General features: G+C 43.5%; 1 protein-coding gene across 1 annotated transcript in view; it reads right to left on the minus strand.

Moving 5' to 3' along the window:
- Nucleotides 1-23,308, minus strand: part of ERBB3 (erb-b2 receptor tyrosine kinase 3) — a 126,640-nt gene that overhangs the window by 17,018 nt on the left and 86,314 nt on the right. Inside the window, 12 exon segments of the mRNA XM_042454853.1 lie at nucleotides 410-507; nucleotides 1,004-1,150; nucleotides 3,739-3,814; nucleotides 4,231-4,386; nucleotides 7,089-7,274; nucleotides 9,368-9,466; nucleotides 10,560-10,679; nucleotides 11,795-11,936; nucleotides 14,036-14,089; nucleotides 15,569-15,723; nucleotides 17,689-17,779; nucleotides 17,879-18,011. Of these exon segments, the coding sequence (XP_042310787.1) occupies nucleotides 410-507; nucleotides 1,004-1,150; nucleotides 3,739-3,814; nucleotides 4,231-4,386; nucleotides 7,089-7,274; nucleotides 9,368-9,466; nucleotides 10,560-10,679; nucleotides 11,795-11,936; nucleotides 14,036-14,089; nucleotides 15,569-15,723; nucleotides 17,689-17,779; nucleotides 17,879-18,011 (1,457 nt within the window).

The raw sequence follows: 23,308 nt of genomic DNA on the forward strand, positions 1-23,308 counted from the left end.
GCCACGTTTGGAGGACTTGATTTGGCCCTTGGGTCTTTGAAAGACAGGGTGAGTTATCTGGCACAGCAAGACAGTTCAGCTGTGACCCAGAAACTTTCAAATTTTCAGAACAATAATTTTGCCAAAAAAAAAAAAAAAAGGAGGTTTGTATAAGCAAATCATGCCTGTGTGTGAGAGAGACAGAATGGGAGGACAAGACAAAAAGCTTGTATAAGATAGATTCCTATTTTCCTAATTACGGCATAACACCAAAGGGATGGTTCAAGGCATTGACAGGACAGTTTTATATCTGTGTGTGGGAATGCGGGGAAGGCTAAACCTTCAGATGCTCACTATTTCCCAAGGTTGGCACAGCTTTTAATTTGTAGCTTAAGCTGCAGAAAGGAAGCTGGATCAACGTAGCACTGACCTTAATCACCAGGTACCGAGGGGGATCACGGGCCATACGTGTGAACTCATTGGCTAGCTCTTTGAAAGTTGGGCGAATGTTCTCATCAATCATCCAGCCTGTGAGATAAGAGAAGATTATAAGTCTGCAGGCACCAACCATGCCATCCTCTATGTCCCACACTCTCAGTCAGTGGAATCAGAGGCCCTTCCACACTGTACAGTTACAGCAATATAGTTCCACTTTAACTTCCATGACAACATCCTAGGGAATCCTGGGATGTACAGTTTAGGAAGGGGCTTTTAGAATTCTCTGCCAGAGAATTTCTCTGAAGATGTCAGCCACAGATGCTGGTGAAACGTCAGGAAGAAACTCTTCTGGAACATGGCCACATAGCCCAAAAAACCCACAAAAAACTCCTCTAGTGCCTGTGACCAGACTACAAACCCCAGAATTCCACTAAAAGTGGAAGTATTGTGGTATATTTGTGTTCACAATTATACTAAGGGCCTTTGTTTTATTCATTGCAAAAATATACCACTGGACAAAGTGAATCAATGGATCTATCACTGATGTTATCTCTCTAGGAGTGGGAAAGTTACTCCTGCCACGTACATTTTACCATCACCATATATACATCAATAGTGCAAATCTGAGGCTGTGAGAGACGTTCCCCTTTCTCCAGAAGGTCAGGCACTTCTGAGAGGTGGATTCCAGCATAAGGTTCACTCCCAAAGGTCAGCATCTCCCATAATGTCACCCCTGAAATTGATTAAGTAACAGAAAATGTAAATAAATAAGTGCACTATACAAGACAGTGGTGCTTGTATAGAAACAGAGGTACAGGGAGAGTTTAGGAAGGTATTATTTAAAAGCAATATGTTACAGTTGACAGTTTCAGGGCTTCCCAAAACCTGTTATACATCTGCATCAAATAAGTACAATTAATTAAAGTAAGGTATAGTTAAGTGTTTTCTAGAAGAACCATCTTAATGATATAAGCCATTGACCTGTTCTACAAAATATGCTCATCTTTGCCTCAACATCCACAAGAGTACATGACTATGAACCAGGTCATCTTCTGCCACCCTTTAGTAAAATCTTAACTATAAAAACCCATCTAAAAGTTACAGTTACACTACAAATGGAGTGAAGGTATCCTTCATTAAAAGTTACAATAGTAAAGGGATCTTGTAGCACCTTGAAGAGTAGCAGAAAAAAAGGAGCTGGTAGCATGAGATTTTGTAGACTTCAGTCTACTTCCTCAGATGCATAAGTCACATAGTAAAGTACAGTGGGCCCTCACCTTACGCGGGGATCTGTTCCGGATCCCGCCGCATAAGGCAAATTCCACCTATGCTCAAGACCCATTGTAAACAATGGGGCTTGTGCATGGCGGCGTGGCGGCACGCAGGGTGCAATGGGCGCGCGCGCCCATTCAATTGAATGGGACGCACCGCCCCCTCCGCCCCGCGTGCGCCCCACAGCTTGAGTGCATATGCTCAAGCCGCATAAGGCACGCCTGCATATGATGTGGGTGCGCTGTAACAGTCATAACAGTGTTTATGGGAAAGGGGAGTAATGACATGGACCTATAGTAGTTACTTCCACACTGTGGCTACACAGTGGGCTCAGTATAAGGATATGGGTACATGTGGCCCAGGTACAAGAGAGTAGTTGTACTGAGGGGTATTGACAGGACCAGTCCCAACAACTGCTGGACTACAAAAGTTAAGCAGAAGTGGAAATTTCCAGCATTGCATGGTCCATCACATGGTCCATCCTGTTCTACCCTCTCCCTACAGGAGACAGAGTAAGAAATGAAGAATTGGATACCAAGCTGTGGTAGGAGAAAGGAGCAATTTCATTCCCAATGTGCAATATCATGATCAGGGTTTCCTGAATGCTTGGTCCAGTCCAACAGTGTCTGCTATCACTGAATACAACAGTTAAGCATTGTTAGGCTCCTCATATTAGGTGGAAACAGAAAGTCTGTTTGACCTCTATAATGTGCTGGACTGCCTGGTAGGCAGGCTTGGGAGTAACGAAGCGCTCTTTCACAGTACACAATTATAGCACTCTTGATCCACTTTAACTGCCATCGCTGCATCCTGTGGAATCCTGGGATTTGCAGTTGAGGGAGGGGTACATAGAATTCTCAGTCAAGGAGTTTCTCTGGTACTTCTGACCAAACTACAAACCCCAGGATTCCACTGGAAGTAGCCATGGCATTTAGGGTGGAATCATAGTGCTATAATTGCTTAGTATGAAAGGGCCCCTAATACGTTCCTAGGAACTTCTCCCCCTCATGGGAAGCCATTGTTCAGTAAACATGAGGTGTGCCTAGGCTAATATCTAGGACTCACAAAAAGGACAGAAGAGCCTTGGCTGGGAGAGATGGAGAGTTGCCAAGGGCATGTGTACAAACTTATCTTTACTTCCATTGCATATCTTGATGCATGATTGTGTGCGTACACACCTTCAAGTAACCTGTTGACTTATGGTGACCCCATGAATTTGATAGGGTTTTCTTAAGCAAGAAATCCTCAAAGGTGGTTCTACCAGTTCCTTCTCTGGAATATAGCCTACAGCACCTGGAGTTCCTTGGTGGTCTCCCATCCAAGTACTAATCAGAACTGACCTTGTTTGCATACAGGATGCAAATTACAAAGCATAGGTCTTGCTTTCCCCTATGCAAAGAACAGGCAGTCTTTAACATCCCCTGTGTTTACTGTTGTTGCTAAGAGTCTTTAGAGCAGTCCTTTGCCTTTTTTGCTTGATTTGTTCACTAGGGACCTTAAAGCATATATTGAGGGCATAGAACACTTAGGATGTTTTAGCTTAGTTTTTTAAAAAGTGACTAACGGAGAAGGAACAGTATACAACAAAGGGGTATAAAGTTACGAATAGTGTTGAAAAAGTGGAGAGGGATACATTTTTCTTCTCTCTTTCATATTACTAGAACCTAGGATTATGCAATTAAACTGAGTAGTGGGAGATTCAGGACACATGATAGGAAGTACTTCTTCACTCAGCACCTGGTCAAATGGTGGAATTCACTGACCACCATAATGATGGCTACCAACCTGGAGAGTTTTAAAAGGGGATTAGACAACTTCATAGAGAACAACACTATCAATGGCTATTCAATCCCTTCTCTCTCTCCCACACCCCACACCCCTGTTTTTGGGTTGAGGCAAAACTGTACACTGGGACACAAACTGAGTCTTACATACAACTGAACAAGTTATAGCAGAATTTGTTTTGGTTTGGAAACTTGCTGTGATGACAATGATTGAGAAATCTTTAGAGGCAGCCACAGTAAGGGTTGACTTGTATGTGACACGTACCATAACTCCATACATCACTTTGGTGTGTATATTTTCCAAAATGTATGCTTTCCAAAGCCATCCATTTTATTGGTGTCTGAAAAATACAAGCCAGGAAGAAAAATTCAGAAGCTGAGGCCACACATACATCAATGCTGCAAAAAAATCTGAACTCTGATTAATTTTCCTTGGGAGTCTTGAACTAAAACTTTACATCTCAAAAGCTTTACTTGTCCAAAATGGTGGGCATAATCTCCTGCAGAAGCAGTCTTCACATCATCTCCCATCTCCTGTTAAACCTTCAAGTACCAAGAGTTTTCTTCCAGACCTTCCTTTTAGATTTTCTTTTTCTCACCCATGTGGGTTTCCATCTCTATATTCTGGAATCTCTCATTCTGAACATATTACAGACTCTGTTTCCAAAAATTAAACAATAACATCTTCCCAGGAACATTTTAGAGAAGAGGATACAAGCATAGTGCATTCTGTACTCTCTCGCAGATGAGTGCTTACCTTTATCTCATTGTAGAAGTATTTCTTGTCATCTGGATAGAGCAAATCAGCAATGCCAAAATCTGCCACTTGTACCTGGCTCGGGGATTTAACCAAAACATTACGGGCAGCAAGATTGCGATGGACCATGCGATGCTCCTCCAGGTAGTACATGCCCTAAACAAAAACGAGGAACAGATGAATGAATATACTGCAAAGTTTGGGACATCTGGTCTTGTTTTGACTTTGAACATCTAATTAACAAGAGCAATACTCTAGACAAAGTCCACCGACAGAGATCCTTCTCATCATAATGAAAATCATGAATTTCACTGAGAAACAATCCCATACCTCCACCTTACCCCCACTCAAAGAGATGGACAACCCTGAAACAGGTGGGTATCCTACATTGGTAGAGACTACCTCCAGTGGCAGAGTTATGGTTGTACTGGGCAAGGACATAAGAAAAAGAGATTAGTAGTTTTTTTGTGGGTTTTTCAGACTATGTGGCTGTATTCTGGAAGAATTTATTTCTGACGTTCCTCTTGCATCTGTGAATCAGGTGAAACGTCAGGAATAAATTCTTCCAGAACATGGCCACTTAGCCTGAAAACTCACAAAAAACTACGGATGATGACCATGAAAGCCTTTGACTTCACAAAAGAGATGAGATTTAACTCAAATATATTTTATAGTATTTGGCTGAGTGGAGATCATCCTACATTGCCAGGGAACCCCTTTCCATTTGCCAAAGAAATTTAGCAAACTGTAGAAAATTCTGAAACAGTATCAAGGAGAAACACATGATGAGTAGACTAGGCCTGCAACAGTGGATCACTTACTCACATGAACTGAGAGAGAAATCTGGAATAATACACTTGCGTAACTGTGTATATCAACCAATGCCTATTTGTACATTAATTTTTATTCATTTTTAACACAAACAATCTAATTTACAATAAAAATAATATACAATCAAAGATAAAATGGAAGAGGGAAGAAAAGAAATGAAAGAGAAAGGAAAAAGGAAAGGGAGAAAAAAGGAGTGAAGGAAGGAAAGAAAAAAGACATACAACTAATACACAGTAGGACTCTGATCTCTCAATTTAAAAAAAATCTAACTGTAGTAGTTTTAGTAGGATTATTTAGTTGCATTTGTAATGGTAAAATAATTGTTTTCTTTTTATATATATATTTTTTCAGGAATGTATTTCTTACATGTATTCAAGCCAACTCTGGCTTATGATGACCCTATCATAAGGTTTTCTATGTATGATTTATTCAGAGGAAGTTTACTGTGGCCTTCCTGCTAAGATGAGAGATTTGTCCACAACCACCCAGTGGGTTTCTAACCCTGGTCTCCCACAGTTTTAGTCCAACATTCAAACTACTAGACTGTGCTGGCTCCCTTTACAGCCACACACACACTTACAATTATAGAATTTTGAGCTTGGAAATTGATTTTGAGTAGCAGAATTTAATGCAGCTCATAGTCCTTCCATAGTCCTCCTGATTATCCAAAGTGTTTTTCACTGCAGGACTGTAATTTAGAGCAGAGGAGCGGGCTTTTGAAGTTGCTATCGATCAACAAGTTGGGAGGCAAAAAGCTTTGCTAGTCTGTTGTAGATCACCCAGGGATGTACCAGTTGATCTAGAACTACTTTCTCTCTGTCACTGTGGTAGACTTGTTTTAACAGTGATATCTGGGTGGTGTTAGAAGATGGGCCCTTGATATCCACTAGGGTTTGGTTCCAGACCCTCTCAAGAATACCAAAATCCATGGATGCTCATTCCATTATACATAGTGGGACAGTAAAATGGTGTCCCAAATATAAAATGGCAAAATCATGGTTTGCTTTTTGGAATTTGAATATATATATATATATATATATATATATATATATATATATGCGCTATGGATAGTGGATTCCATGGATGCAGTATCTATGGATATGGAAGTATGACTCTCTCTCCCCCCCTCTCTGTCTATATATGTATGTGTTTGTGTGTGTATACATGCCCCCCTCCAAAAAGCAGTCATACAAATATTGCATAAGTAGATCGGTTTTAATTATACAATATATATCATCCCTTAGCTAATTGCTTAACTTAATGATTTGGCTTGGATGCTGATACCAGACACCAGCTGCCATTCCAGTGCCCAGCCATCTGTTGGCCACTCTGAGCAAACACCAGAAGTCCTGCTTCACGTCTTCCTCCTCCCCATCCCCTCATATTCCTACTGACCTAGTGATGTGTCCTGTATGGGGTGTGTATTTAATTTCTATGGGCTGAAAAGAGTCAGTGCTGTAGGTATACTGTGCTGTTAATATTTTCAAAAGTTCTCTCTGGGAAATGTATAGCAGGGAATTAATTTGAGGTAACGAAACCAAACTGGCTTGGATCCAAAAGTGTCATGTGTTCTCATCAGGCAGCACTCTGCCCAGTGCTGGCAAATTTCTCTGCTCTGCTGAGGCCCCTGATACCCATTCCATGTCTTTGCAGAGAGTACCTTAGTCTTCAGAAACAGCTTCTGTAGTGGGGTGGAATGGAAAGTGCTACAATGGGAAGAGGAGCCATGCAATCCCCATTGCACCTCTTGGATTCAGTCCAACAAATGACAAGTGTTCATTGTCCAATTATATGTTCTGGATTCAGCCAACACATTTTTGTCTTCATTAAATATTGGAATTGTTCCCTGAATATTCTGAATATGTTACACTGACATTCTCAAAAAGAACAGGAACAAGTGCAAGATGGGTGTAAAGCCATCTTTCCCTCAAACAATTATTTGGGACAGATGATATCCAGACTTAATTGCTGTGGGAAAGGACTGTTAATGAGGAATTCTATTATTACTCTGTGAAGCCCATCCTTACCTTGGCAATCTGCACACACCAGTTGAGCATTAGCTGGGGACCAATGGCATCCTTGTTTTTCCGGACATACTCCAGCAGTGAGCCCAACGGCAGGAGCTGGGTGACAAGTTGCAGCTGGGTGCCAGTACAAATACCCAGGAGACGAACAATATACGCATGATCCAGGCTACCTATTGCCAACATGTGCTGTAAAGAAACAAATAATCATATCATCAGGGCAAAATTCAGTATTGAATGCACAGGAAGGAACTGGATGAGCATCAAGAAAAATTATAGAGTGTTTTTGAGCACAGGATATGAGCCAACTGGAATACTAGTCCTATGGGGCTCAGTATTTTTGTACTGTCTAAGATTAGTAGTGAACATATTCCTTTAGTTGTGCCAGCAAAAGGTTTCCAAGAGTTCATCAGGCTTGGACCTTGCCTGCTGGCTCTAAGAACAATTGATCTTGAGCAGAACCATACCAACAGAAATCAGCTGGCAAGCTTGCTTGCAAAGCACATGCCTGGAATCACCTTGAAGGTGCTTTTGCTCTAATAACAGATGGAGGGCATGCTCTGCCAAAGTTTGCCATGCTAAATTGTGCACCGAACCTGCTATTCATTGAAATGTCTTATTCACCTCATGGTTGATCTGATCTTTAAATCAAACCAGAGCCTTGGAGGTGTTAGTAACAGCATTAATGTGACAATTTGTTGTTAACTCATGGTGATCCTGTGGATGAGACACCTCCAAGACTTCCTGTCCTCCACTGCTCTGCTTAAGTCTTGTAGAGTCTTGCCTGTGATCTCCCTGAGTCTATCCTTCTGACGTACAGTCTTCCTCTCTTTCTACTACTCTCAATCTTTCCTAGCATTAGTGTCTTTTCCAGTGAGTTGTGCCTTCTCATGATGTGGCCAAAGTATGACAGACTCAATTTGATTATCTTGGCTTTCAGCAGTATTTCAGGCTTGATCTATTCAAGGACTCATCTGTTTATCTTTTTATCTGTCCACAGTATCCTTAGCACTCACCTCCAGCACCATATTTCAATGGGTTGATTTTCTTTTTATTTATTTTTTTCACTGTCAAGCTCTCACATCTATACATAGTGGTGGGGAATACAATGGCTGGGCAATTCTAACTTTAGTGCTCAATTGTATATCTTTGCTGTTTAATACCTTGTCTAGTTCTTTCATCACTGCCCATCCCATTCCTAGTCTTCTTGTTATCTCTTGACTGCAGTCTCTATTCTGATCAATGTTTGACTAAATCTTTAATAAATTACTTTGTTAATTTTAAAACATTGTGAAACCATTGCTTTTAAAAAATAATTTAAAATTGTTAAAAGGGCCAGATAACCCCAAGGTTCCACGTTAGTTACACTATACTGTACATAAAGTAAATAAAAATTAATTAATTAAAAAGTTAATGTGGGGTTTCCAAAAATTATCTTTGCAATTTCATTTCTATGTATAACTGAAATTATAAAGATAATTTTTGGAAACCCTGTATATATATATATATATATATATATATATATGTAAAATATATTGATAATTGAAAATGTTAGTGTATTAGGGGTAACAAATCAACTAAAAATATTTTCCAGCTCTGAATTACACATAGATTGTGTGCCTAATTTAGCCTTCACCAAGATGCTTTAGTTTACTGTGAGATGTGGAATTCAATTGCTAAAAGACTGAAAAGAATCCCAGGGCCAGACTAGACATATCTTCAGAAATCCATGCGGTGTATAGATCCCATTAAGCCATGGCACCTCTGTAACTAGATTCCCTTCAAAAATGTGAAAAGCAATCAATACCAATGAAATGGGATTACCCCTTTCCACCTGCACTTATCCCAATTTAAATCCTCCTCCTGCCCTTTCCCATTACCAATTTCTTGACCACCAGAAGAAGGGGAATGTTAGGTATCTGCAGAGTAGCTACCTTTTTTCTCCTTCACAGCTACAAGTAAATTGTGGGGAGGAATTTAGAATGGTGCGAAAATCACACATACAACCACAGTACAATGGCCCTGATTCATATTACTGCCCTATTCTGAAAGTATTCTTTTTAAAAGATAGAAAAAGATGCTGGAAGACCAAATCATGCATCTCCAATGTCAGAGCTGCTTTGGCCCCATGGTTCACATCAAGTAGGATATATTCTTCATTGTGGCTACAGGCATAATCATGAGATAGCAAAGGTTGTGTGTTTAATAAATGACTTGAAATGACACAGGACCCTAGGAGGCCAGTTCCATTTCCCTTCCTATAAGATGTCTGCAACACTTACATCAGTGACAGCATGAAATGTCTGCCGACCACTTGGATCCTGGATAACTTTGATGCTCACAGGAATCTTGAGGGAATCTCCTTCTGGAATCCAGACACCCTGAAGGGAAAGGAAACCAGAGATCACCCATATTCTTGAAATGAGGAACAATGACAAAACAGTAACCTCTGAGGAAGTGTTAGTTATCATAACTACCCAGGACTCTTCTTCTCTTATCGAGGTAGGAGCAAATTCTAGTGCTGTTACTTTGCACCTACAATTAGAGATCCATCCACACATCCATCCTACCCCTGTGTGGGTACAATCTCTCCCACTTACGTTTCCTAGCTGCTGGGAAAGGGAATTCTCCACTTCACAAAAGACAAAGAAAGGAGGTTACTTTAAGGAAAAATATTCCTCCTAGACACAAAGCTGTGATAGATAGCTGGTGGCTTATGGGCCATATCTGGTCCGCCACTCTGACTCTTCTGTAGCCCCTCCACAAACCATACAGGAACTGGCAGTCCTAGCTAGCCCTTCTCTTTAGGCCATTTCAAAGACAGAGTAGTAAATGGCTCAAAGCCAGGATTCCAGGCAGGCAAGCTTCCCAGAACAAAAAGAAAGGTTATGCTAAAGATCTCTATGTTATCACAAAGGTCTGAAGAAGCTGCAGAATCATAAGTGGCCATCAATAGTGCATGAAGCACAACCTCTGACCTGCACAAAATACCAAAGTGTCTGTCACCAAGTAACTTAGCTGGGCAGGATCTGGCTCCTCAGTTTGCAGAAACTGGCTTTCTTTGTTTCAGAAAATTCATAAGTTCAGAAAGGACTATAAAAACCATCTTGTCCAATCCCTTCCATTTCATCAGTCTCCCAGTCCCACATCCACCTATGATAGATGTACAGGTCTAGAAATCTTCTCCATAGTACAGTGCGACTGCGTCATATGCAGCTTTCAGTATACACTAAGAACTGCACCAGAAGAAGGCTTGGTGCACCCCGGAAGAGGTAATGGCGCGTGTGCCTCTTTTGAATGGGGCTCGAGCATATGCAGAATTCTCCTTATGGGGGGGGGGTCCGGAACAGATCCCCCACATAAGGGAAAGGCCCACTGTAGTATCACACTATTGCTCCTAGCCCTTCTCTACCCTCCTGTTCAAGAGGATCAAAACTGAGCAGAACCTCTTTTTCTTCCCACTCTCAGACTTACTTTGTGCACTGTTCCAAAGACTCCCGATCCTATAACTTTCAGTTTCTTTAATTCTGTCTCTTTGAAGATTCGGGCCAGGACTTTATTGGCTTTCTCACTGGGATCCAAGGGCTCAAAACTCTACAGGAAGAAATGTGTATTGGAGAGAGAGAAAGAAAGGAACTTTAATCCAGAATGAGGATAGTGTGGCCCATAGACTGCATGAAGTCTCCAACCATTTTTGCAGCCCCTTCAAGTTCCCCCAACACCTTCAAAGGCCCTGCCCCCCCCCCCCCAGCAAAGTTTTTAAAATGGGCATGGTAAATAAATGTCCCCAACTGATGAATGAGTACTCCTAATGAGAGGTTTACCTTTAAACCACCCAACCCCACCCAAACTAGAACCACCTCTAAGCCTGACAAATTAACTGAAAATCAATTAAGAATGCAGGAAAAGCAAACAAAAATATACATTTGCCACAAATTGGCTTTTGCTACAGTTATCTACCTCTGCTTTAACCCATAGTTTTCCAGATACCCTGTTTGACAAGGGTATCATAATTTAGAGTTCCTCTCTTTCTCACTGAGCATGCAGCAATGTTAATCTGTGTTCCCATGTCTGCACATGTCTGCAAGGACCACAGTTATTCTCACTTTTCCACAGAGTTCATAATTAGTTGCACTATTCCTGTTTTTTATAGCAGCCTTTCAAATCCCAACAGCCTCAATGAAGTGATAATGTTAACTACTATGAAGCATCATTTTATTTTCTTGTAATATGGTGTTCCAGATATTTTATTTCCAGTTAACCTTCATGCACAGTGCAATCTTAAATTTATTTACTCTGAATTAAACCCCATTGCATTCCTTGAGGTTTTATCTCAGTGAGTTAGTACAAGACAGCAGTGAGCTTCACTGGAAACAGACTGGGATCAGACTCTAACAGGGGCAAGTTAGTCCACCGCCTGCCTTGTCTACATTTGACAAAAATCTAGTCTAAAAATTAGACCAGACATGTCCAAGGAAATTTGGCCTGGGGCTCCACAAATCAGCCTCTGTCCACAACTCCTGTGTGGCCTTCTGCCATTTTGCTTGCTTGAGCACAGTAGATGCAGATGATCTATTTGGTAGCTGGAGGGTCTCAACATTATTTCTGCCTCAGGCCGCATTATTCCCTTGGATGGTCAGGCATCTGGTGAGTATTCCAACAAGCCCAGTTTCTTTCATCTATGGTATGGCACAGCAGTACGGTCTTACCTCCCCCCTCTCCAGATATCTACGCATGGCCCGCTTCTTCTGAATCTTCTTGCCACGGCAGTACAGGAAGGTGAGCAAGACACAGGAGCAGAAGACAAAGAGGCCTCCCACAACCATGACAGCAATCAGTGTGGAGGCTTTACTAGGATGCAAACAAACACCAGTCTGTTAGTTGGGACTGTAAAAGACACAATTCTATACAAGTGCAGCACAAGAAGTTAAATGGGTAGCAAGGCTAGAGAGGCTTCAGCCACTCATGCACTCCAGCTGTATTTAATAGGGGGAAAATGCTGCTAACTATCATGGTTACAATGAAGCACAAATGCAAATAAGAAATCTCAGATGGGTCAGAGACAGGGTAACATTTTCACAGGTGAGATGGAGGCACTTTCCCTACTTTCCATTGTTCCTTTCCCCATTCATGACTAAGAAATCCAGAATAACTGGGCAAATATCAGAACATGGGCTTACTGTGCACTTGGAAATATAGCTTATCAGCCTATTAAAAGGACAATTAAGAGTAAGACACATGAAAAACTTTAAACAATCTTAAATAGGATACATGCACTAATCTATTGAGAACCAATGTCACATAGAGGTTTGAGTATTAGGCAATCACTCTGGAGACCAGTTTGATTCCCACCTGAGTCTAGGTCCTCCCTTTTTCTTAAATGTCCAACATTTTGGGCTAAGTTTTGTCCTGCAGTTGTCCTACAGTTTGGTCTTGAATTTGTTCCACATTTTGTCCCTGGTAATAGTGGACAATTATGGCAACCCTTGGACCATTGCCTCAGGGAAAGGCAATGGCAACATTCCTCTGAACCAACCTTGCCAAGAAAACCCTATGATAGGTTCACCTTACAGTTGCCGTATGTCAGTGGAGATTATCAAACAACGTTGCACTTATCCCATAACTATCCTGTCAGTGAAGTGGAATTGTCCTGTCATTTTTCATTAACAGAAGTTTCCATTATTCAAAAGTGACAGGACAATTCCACTTCATTGATGGGATAATGACTGGATAAGTGTAACGTGTGTGATACTCTTTCATGTCATCACACGATAAGGATTAGCGCAATCCGCTTTGCTCCCATCGTTTGTCCCCTCCATCTGATAATCTCCAGAAACAACTTGAAGGCACACAACAACAACATCACTAACCATTACTTTCCTAATTCATATAGGTGGCAGAATGTCTTTTTTTTCTTGGTGCATGATATTGATAACCACAATTAGTTCTCAGCACACACACAAAAACCCTGGCATTATCAAAATGCACTGATAAGCAAACAGAAGTACAACCTACAAATGCAAGTACTCCTACTCAGATTGCAACCTGTCCTGAACCTTTGCTCATCCAGGATATTCTTAGTCCTAGTTCCACCAAAAGAATTAGAAGAGGGAGTGAGAAATGAACTTTCACATGGCAGTGGGAAGAACCTTCTCCCACTTTCTAAAGGAGAAAACGAGCAGGAAGGGAAGGAGATCAAAGTGCCGTGATCCACTCCCTCCGGCAACAGGCATGGGCCTGCAGTGGCCCTGCCCTCCCTTCATGCCGCCCACAAAGGTCTCAAGGCAAACTGGCACTGGTGGGAGAGTAGAGTCTTGGGTGCAATCATCAATGAAAGAAAAATGAGAAGTGGGAATGGGATAAGAGGAATGGCCCTTTCAAGCCTGTATTGAGTGAAGCAAATTGTTAATTTGAGGGCTTTCTCTCCAAATCTATGGAGAACTATTTTCAGATCAGCCTGAACTTTAAGATGCAATAAAGCAATAAAGTGAAGTAAGCAATAAGATGTGGGATGCAGGGAGGAGCACAGTAGAGAGAAGAGGTCATGTTCTTACATATGTGTGTGTACCCTCAAGTCACCTGTTGATGTATGGGTTTCATAGGGTTTTTTAGGCAAGGAATACTCAAAGGAGGTTTTGCCAGTTCTGTCCTCTGAAATATAGCCTACTATAACTGGCATTTGTTGACACTTCATCCAAGTACCAACCGGGGGTGACCCTGCTTAGCTTTCAAGATTAGATGGGATCTGGTGCCTTTAGGGTATTTATATTTACCCTACAACACTTCACAAATGGAAATGGGTATATGTGTGGCCAAGCAACATCACAGTGGGGTCAAGATGAAAAGTTATTAACAAGGAAATGTACAGTCTAGGAGAGGGTGTAGCAGCTTGCTTTTGCCTGAGCTCTCCTTCCTCCAGTCCATCCAATTAGCAGGATCCTGACAGATACCTGACAACAGGCAATTCCTCCATGAAACAGTCTTCAATCTGTGGGCCGTAACACCTACAAAAAACAGAACCAAATGATTAATCTAGACTGGGAGACAGAGAATCCAAGATGTGTTTTACAAACCAGCACCTGTAGCAAACCAGAGTGAAGAAAAGTAAGAGCCACACATCCCAGGTTATATGTCTGCCTCCCTCAGCAGCACATAGAAAATGAAGGCATGTGTCCTCTGCCCGTATTAGCAGCCATTATGACAGAGGGTGAGAGGCATGATTTCAAATATTTAAGATTATGCTATCTAGGTTCCAAAAGACACTGGAAATGAAGCTGCTTAGGACATAAAACGTATCTGAGGTCAAGGGGAGAGGCATCTATTGCAGCAGGAACAGTCAAGTCCTGTGGCACCTTATGGACTTTCTTTTAATAATCAAATGTCCAGAGAGTACAGACTTCAACTCCAGAAATTTCTGAGGATTGAATAGGCCCTAAAGAAGGCCAATTGGTAATAAAACTGAGACACACTGAGCTTTTAAAAATAGGTTTTTGACTATCGCATACCATGCGGACATTGTCTTCTCTCATTCTTTCACCTTAAGGACAAACGTGCTTTATCTGGCATTGGTTGGCTGTAGCCCGCAAAACCTTTTATCAAATAAAATGTGTTAGCCTTTAAGGTTAATCCTATTTCTTCACCAAAGCTGGACTTCATTGATTCTCTTAAGGGCCACTTGAAATAAGAGAAACAGAATACAGTGCGCCTGCATCAGATGCGGGCGCCCCTTACAATGATGTGTGCACCGCACTGCACAACATGCATGCGCTATTTGCCTTAGGTGAAGGGGTCCTTGGGTTCTTGGATGCAGCCAGCATTACTGCGATTCAAGCGATAAATATAATGAGGCCTTGCCTTATGCGGGGGATCCGTTCCAGACCTTCCGCAAAGGGCAAGGGCGCACTGTATTTATGGCTTGAATCGCATTAATGCTAGCTGCATCCAAGAACCTTGGTGAAAGAGTTCTCCGTGATGATTTTCCATATAAAGCTTGAAATATTTGCCATTTTAGACCTCAGTTCCCAGAATCTCCTAGGCAAAGTGTGGAAACTACAGTCCCCCCCCCAAAAAAAAAACCTTCCCCAAGGTATGTCCTCATGTTGGTTCCTCAGCATCCTTTGCCTATAGTGGCTGGAGAAATCTGAGAGTTGTAGTTCAAAAAGGTAACATTTCAAAGCTAGGGGTCCAATTCCACTTAGAGAGCCTACTATTACACCATCATTTAAGTCACCAAGCAGTGATTTAGAAGCCTTCAGTTTGGGCGGGAACAGGAATGATTTTTCTGGTGTTCTTGTCCATATACCATTGGTTCTTTTTCACATACTTTCTCCCTTCTTCTCTGATAATTCTTTGGAGATATGAAAGGCACCTAATTATTCCTTGTTACATTAGTCACTTGCAAAACAGCTCAGGACAATGGACTGGAGAGAGCATTCTAAAAACAGCATGGCTATTATTGCATAACACTCCCATGCCACACTTACCCATGTGTGCAGTTCTCATGGCATGGCCAGCACTCCTTGTTGGCATCAGGGTACTTGAAGATGAGCCCTTTCTCCCCTTGGATATCCTTGGGACAGCTTTCCACACAGTGTGGTCCATCCTTGTAGTTGGCACAAATTGTGCAGGCATCGGCACCCTGGGGGGGGGGGGGGGGGGAAATGACTTTCATTGGGGACAGCATGACACTCCATGGCACAGGTAATTGAGGAAGGAAAAGGCCCCAGACAGTACTTGAATGAGGCACTCAGACTGCAATGGTTCAAGCAAGCAAGGCAATTCCCTGAGCAGAGGACAATTGCATTACAATCCTATCTGACTATTGGTTGTTGGTGATGGCTGTGTCAGCTGCTGAAAATAAAAGTCTCTAGAGGAGCTCCACACTGTGCTTCAAGCTATGTAAAACTGTGTAGGCCCCTGTGAATGTGAGTTTAGCAGTTCCAAGTGACTTCCCTTCTTATGCAATTACACCGTAAACCAGGGGAGGACAACAGTGACCCTTCAGATGTTTTTGGTATACCACTCCTATCAACCCTAGGCCATGTAATCCATGGTGAGACATTATGGAAACTGTGGTCCCAGAAAAATTGGAGCAGCAATATATTTCCCAACCCCAAGTTTCACCAACAAAACCCTACATCACCACAATAAAAAAACCTGCCTTGTATGGTGGAGCTTTGGCACTTTCGTAACTAATGGGGAGGGTTGACTAGAACTGACCCAAAATGTATTGCCATCCAAGCATTTGCAATTGAAAGATGGGCCTTAGAATTCTCCTGGACTGTTGCCACTCCTGGGTTGGCTTCCATTTATTCTTTCTGTTTCAGACCTGGTCAACTGTCACTGATTGCTGCTCCCCCCTTGCAACAGGTAAAGAGAGACTTTACAGCAGGGACTTGTAAACACCAAGATTCCACCCCCACCCCCCGCCTTCAGATGAGGTTGCAAATCCTCTCTCTTTTTAGCTAGTATTAGGTTCATTTTGTTTCATCATTTAAAAAATCTGTTCACCTTGGTGAAGGTGCCAGGAGTACATGGGACTGACAGCTCTGGCAGAGGCATGGGAGGGCAAGGACTGGGCGGTGGCAGGCAGTGCCCTGTAGCCCCCACTGTCTTATAGACCTGGGGTACAGCCCCACCCATGCTATGCACCTGAAAAAAAGTCAGGTTCCAAGTTCTATCACTGCCAGGGTGAGGATATCACCTACCATAAAGGGTGAGGAATCTCATTCAGCCAGAGAGCCAAATTCAATTTGAGACAAGTTCCCAGGGGGCCAGGGACGTAGCCAGGATTTTAGGAAGGGGGAGGGGGGTCCAGACTAAGTGCCACCATTATAATGGGGCTTGGGCACGGCAGCACAGCAGCACACACCATTCATTTTTCTAATGGGGGGGGGGGGGGGCGGCGGCCCTGAGGGGGCTGATTCCAGTGACAGGAAAGGCAAAAGGATGGGACCAAAAACATCAGCCTTTTTTTTTTTTTTTTGGGTAATCTTAAAGCTCTTACTGTCATTAACAAAGGATGCCTTAGGATGGATATTTCAGCTTTTTAGAATGGGGGGAAACCCCATTAGAAGCTAGAAAACCATGTAAAGATGGTTTTGTGGCAGAAGGAGCAGCCATCTGAGGACTCTCAAAGGGTTGGACTGGGGCTCTAAGAGGACTGGATTTGGCCCCAGGATATGAAGGTCCAACAGGGAGCAAGGTTTTAACTACTACATCCCTACCTACTACTACCTTACTACTAAGAAACAAGAACCTTTGAGAGAAGGTTAATGGAACCTCTTATTTCTTGGCCTTCAGAAAAGGCTGCATTAGTTCAGGAAAATTGTTTAGCTTTAAACAGAAGTTGGATGGCCATCTGTCGAGGGTGTTTTGATTGTGTATTTCTGCATGGCAGGGGGTTGGACTGGATGGGCCTTGAGGTCTTTTCCAGCTCCATGATTCTACACATGGCAGCACTTTTAAATTGTCTTCAGTACTAAGAACTGCATCGTGTATCTGAAAAGGTGGAGTGTAGATGCACAATTTAAACAAACACAAATTTGATATTTATACATAAACATCCTCTCACATAAACCAGAAATATGTAACAATACTGTACCAAACCATTGCAGGTGAGGCCTCCTTCTATCTTCTGGCACTGTGGATGGCAGGAGAAGCAAGCACCACCATCTGAAAACTCTCGAACATCCCTACAGGTAGAAAATAGTGTGAGAAGAGATGCTACAAAACTGGGGCCAGGATGGAATGGGGAGCAGAGGAAGACTGCCCCGTGGGGGGATTATTCTTACCCCTCATAGAAGTTACAGGAGCCAACACAGATTCCTTCACGGCTGTAGTTGTGGCAGGTGACACAGTTGTCTGGCCCAGGCCCCCAGCAGCCACTGGTGGAGCATAAAGGATCACACACTTTCCCCTCTTGGACTAGTTAGAGAAACAGAGTGCCTATGTTACAATATGGACCAAGACCACCATTTTCAATTGGGAGCCATATTCTCCCTGCAGAGCTTGGGAAAATTACTTTCTTGGACTACCCCAGGTCAAGCTGGCTGAAGGATTCTGAGAAATGTAGTAAAAAAAAAATCCCTTTTAGAAAGGAACGTTGGGTACTTACCGTGACACGTTCATTTCCTGCAGAGAAGGGTCCTGGCATCCTGTAATCTGGGTTTAGCTCCTCCTACTTGCTCCTGTAGGCAGGGACTATAAACAAAAGACCGGCCCCTATATAGGGAGGAGCTAGCCCCCCTGAGCCTCAGTCAATAACAAGCCAAGCGACTAGTAAGGTAATCAAGGAACTGAACTTTAGTAACATCAGCTAAGGGTTAACTAGAACACCTTAGAAAAAACTAGTCCAAGAACAAACAAGAACTCAGAAAAACCAATCCAGCAACAAGAAGAAGAACAAGGCAGGTCCACCAACAGGCAAGTAGGGTCGGAGGCCGCAGGCAGCACCCGGGTGGGCAGGATGCCAGGACCCTTCTCTGCAGGAAATGAACGTGTCACGGTAAGTATCCAACGTTCCTTTTCCCAGCAGAGAGGGTCCTGTCCTCCTGTAATCTGGGATTTACACAAGCCCTCTCGAACTGGGAGGGAGGTGCTGCTAGAATACTGTGGCCCGCGATACAATCTGTTGGAGGAACCTCCTTTCAAATGACGCCTCTGCGGACTGAGACACGTCCAGTTTGTAATGTCTTATGAAGGTCGAAGGTGACTTCCATGTGGCCGCCCTGCAAATATCTGACAGGGAGGCGCTAGTGGTCAAGGCCGCAGAAGTAGATGCACTCCTGGTTGAGTGCGCCATCAACCCCTCGGGTGGAGAGAGATCAAGAGTTCGGTAGCTCTCTTGAATACAAGACCTGAATCACCTACTCAGAGTCGAGACTGGTATCCTGTACCCCAAAGAGCCCAGGCAAAAGGAAAAGAACATCTCAGATGACCTTAAGGTTGAAGTCCTCTTGATGTAGATTTTGAGGGCTCTGCGCACAGCCAACGTGTGCCAGGTCCTTTCCAAGTCCTTCTTAGGACTGGGGCAGAATGAAGGCAGGAGAATGTCCTGTGACACCTGAAAGGCTGAGTTGACCCTAGGCATGAAGGTAGGATCTGGACGAAGGCACACTGAGACCAGCCTAAAATATACAAGTCATACGTACCGACAGGGCCCCAGCTCTGACACCCGCCTGGCGGAGGTAATGGCCGTGAGGAAGATGACCTTGAGGGAGAGGTGTTTGAGGAAGGCCTCCCAAAGGGACTTGATCGGCCCAACCATCAGCGCCTTTAAGACCATGTTCACACCCCAAGCTGGAAAACGATGTCTGGTGGGCTGGCCCTGTTGGAAACTCCCCTCAACATCCTCTTAATGTGAGGATGGCCTCCATTCTAGCTGCTCTCATATGGAGCAGAACTTACGTGATGGCAGACACCTGCCTTATAACCATGTTGAGTCAAGTCCCTTCTTAATGTCATCTTGGATGGACTATAGCAGGTCAGCCACTGAAAACCTGAAGCAGTTGATGAGAACTTGTCTAAGCGGTGGATTATGAGATCAATCAGAATAGAACCTGATCTAATCTGGACCTAGGGCAGCTTCCAGCCTATCTCTGATCACCTTGTCAACTGGTTATAGCAATGAAGGTGATATTAAGGTGATTTCACTTGTAGCAATTAAGACTTAGCACTCTGAAAGAGGAATGTTAATGTCTGACCTCCAATTAAAATTTAAAACAATGTGCAGTTCTTTACTGGAACATCTGTGAACCTGTGTAAAATAAGACTAATCCCATGGTTAGGCAAAGAAGACACTGGATTAACCTTTATCTCGCAGACATTGGTGAGTCCATGTAGAAGCGTGGAGGCACTCTGTGTTAACAGGGCATGTGGTCAGAATTAAGTCTGATTTCATCTGAGGATGAACTAGTCTAGAGGCTTCAAAAATCACCCCAACTCCATGTAGCAGGCTATCATCAACCTGTATGAAGGCTGAGGGGTCTCGCGGCTAAATGAACTGCTGATTAAGGAATCACGAAATGGGAACAGGGGGCTTGGCAAGGATAGCCCTCTGGTATCTAATTTCGAGGAGAGAATCTTCTCCACAAAAAGGATCTGTCAAAGGAACACAAACCTAAATTTTAAATAGTATAGTGGGCCCTCGATATGTACTGGAGTTGGATTCAGGGCTTTGCATGGATACCAGATCCATGGAAGTTGAAGTCACAGAAAATATAATGGCATAGTAAAACGGAGTCTCCTGTATAAAATAGTAAAATCACAGTTCGTTTGTTTTTTGGAATATATATATATATATATATATATATATTACAAGCTGTGCTAGCAGAAAAACAAGGCATAGGCACTGGGAAGTCCATTTTCCCAGTCTCAGAAGGCAGTGGACAATGGTGTTGTTTGGGCCAGACCTTGGCATGAAACCCAGACAGGGATAAGACACTCACCCACACAGCAGCTAACCTTATAACCATAAAACCATAGAATCATGGAGTTGGATGAGACCACAAGGACCATCAAGTCCAACCCCCTGCCATGCAGGAAATCACAATCAAAGCATGCCCAACAATATGCAAAGGAATTTTGTAGCTTCCTGAGACCACTAAAAGAAAGAGATTGGCAGCATGAACCTTCATGGCCTTGAGCCCAATTCATCATATGCAAGATAGACCTTGTTACAATAGGCCTATCCAGGGCAGGGAGCAGTTGAATGGCAAGCCCATCAGCAGGCATTCTTATTTAAAATGTAACTATCTAGACAAGGTAAGAGGCAATTGTGGTCTTTGTGGCAGACTCCTCAGGGCTCTGTAGGATGTCTGAATGGGATTTGAAGCAACCTCTTAGCCGAAAAAACTGACTACATATTGTTTTAAAACACTCATGGAGGAAGGGGGGGGGTTTCTCCCCCCATGGAGAGGAGTCTGTTGGTCTGTTTGTTTTTGAGTTTTTCTTAACCCCCTGTATTAGTGAGAAACATCTCATGGAAGAAACTGTATTTTTTTAGTTTCTTCCCTTTAACAGACATCTCTCCAAGAAAGAAGGGAAGGCAAGGGAAGCCACCTCTCCTGAGGCTAGCTGACTGAGGTTCCCTGTGTTTTATAACAGGAACATAACCCTTATGACAATAAAGTGGAGCTTGGTTGGTCACCTTAATCCAATATATCTATCACCTCATATGAGATGTTTTACCAAAGATCCTCAATGCATGTAAGCATTAGAGGTCTGCTGAGTGACCAGAGGCCTTCTCCTTGCTTGAGTCACCCTGTCTATTAGCATTTAAATGAATCTGAATTGTTAAAGCTTATGCTCTTAATGAGAAGTGCTATGGCTGATAACAGTTTGCACAAAGGAGGTAGAACCATGTGCTCATCTTATGTCTTAGGCTGTTCCAGCAAAAGCAAAAGGGGCTCTGGCCCCAATGGAGACAGAGATGGAGGGCCATGAGGAAGGAAGAAAAATCATCATGTTGGCTTATGGCTAGCCCCTTCCCTTGTTGAATTAGTTTCCAGGCATCTTCTCTGGCCTGGAAAAAGGAGAGGGGGGGTGAGCAGAAACAGCACAACTGAAACTTCATGGGCTAACAGTAATAAAATGAACACCAGAAAAAGTTAACCAGTATCTCTTGTAAATCTGAGCCCACAGCCCTGTTGATGTGGGGGCTCTCCCCTCCTTTATTTGCCCCATCAAGGGAGGCTGCCTGGGCAGTGGCTTATTAAAAGCACTGAGGAAACTGCTCTTAAGTTAGCAGTGACTGAAGACCATTGCTAATCATGGGTAGATAGCTGCATATGGCCTGTAGTGTAGCCCTGATACTCACAGGGCACTTTGTTTTATTTATGATTGAGACAGCCCCAACTTCAAGCTGGGGTTTAGAAGCTTAGCCCTTTCAATCTCAGGCAGGCTTTACAGTAACCTGGCTGCATGATAGAAGCCAGCTTGGTCCTCAACTCCCTTCCCACTTGCATAGGTAGCTGGGAAGGGCAGAGGGGCTGCTGTGGGACATGACCCCCCACTTACCTGAGGTATGTCTGTATCCTGAGAAGGATAATCTCTGATGGAAAGGAGAGGCCAAACACTCAAGCTGCTCTCTCAAGAGTGGCATAGTTTGGGGCAGCCAAACACAATTGGGGGTGAAGGGAACTCTCCACCCATGATATCCACAAGTGGTTTAACCCTTTTTGTTGTAATTTTTGGGAGGGAACACAGGAGGATTAATATCCATGTGTTCTCTCATAGTATCTTTGGGTTGGAAGAGACCCCAAGGGACATCCAGTCCAACCCCATTCTGCCATGCAGGAACTCTCAATCATAGAATACCCGATAGATGCCCCTCCAGCCTCTGTATAGAAGTGAGTGGCAGAGGCCATGCTCTCTCTGTGGAGGACATGAAGACATATTGTGCTTTATTGTGGGATGGTCTGTGGCAGCCAAAAAAGACCATTTTAGAGTTGGAAGCTTCAGCTCCTGGTGGGCCAAGTCTAGCTTCCTTTACAGCCCTGCGGCTGTACAACATAGAAGAGGAGTCCTCTGCCTCCTTACACACCATCACATTATAAGAATTCAAAATGAAAGTGCAGGAGCCCTGGCAACACCACCATGTGCTTCGCAATCTGCAAAAGGATCCCCCACACCTGTTCGGGTCCTGGGTGCTATTGGGGCCAGAGAAGGGAAGGAAGAGGGAGACCAAGGGTTTATGTCCCCATCTGCCCTCCTGGCAGAGTCCCAAACCTTATGCTAGGCATAGTGCCTGCAATGGCCATGGCAGAGGCTTCATGGCCATGCCTGCCCCGAGCGAGGGCATTAGATCTGGCAACGGTTATATGGTGGCTAGAGAGAGAGGGCCCCTGGTACTCACCTTTATCCTGTGTCTTCTGGCTGGCTTGACTCCCTGACATTGGCCCTGTTTCAGGCTGTGCAGAGGTGATGCAGAGAAAACCCTTGCCATGGCTTTTGGCTGGCCTGTCCCCTGTACTCTGGCCCCAAATGGACTGAGCAGCGATGTTGAGAAGGGAAGTTTCCATAACTTCCAGCCAGTTTCCTCACTGATCCCTGGCCTTAAACAGGCTGGGCAGAGGTGATGCAGAGAAATCCTTTGCCATGGCTTTGGCTGGCCTGTCCTCTGAACTCTGGCTGGGCAGAGATGCTGAGGAGGGAAGTATCCATGACTTCTGGCCAGTTTCCTCACTGATCCCTGGCCTTAAACAGGCTGGGCAGAGGTGATG

The sequence above is a fragment of the Sceloporus undulatus genome, chromosome 2, assembly GCF_019175285.1.
Source record: "Sceloporus undulatus isolate JIND9_A2432 ecotype Alabama chromosome 2, SceUnd_v1.1, whole genome shotgun sequence".
Classification (NCBI taxonomy): domain Eukaryota; kingdom Metazoa; phylum Chordata; class Lepidosauria; order Squamata; family Phrynosomatidae; genus Sceloporus; species Sceloporus undulatus.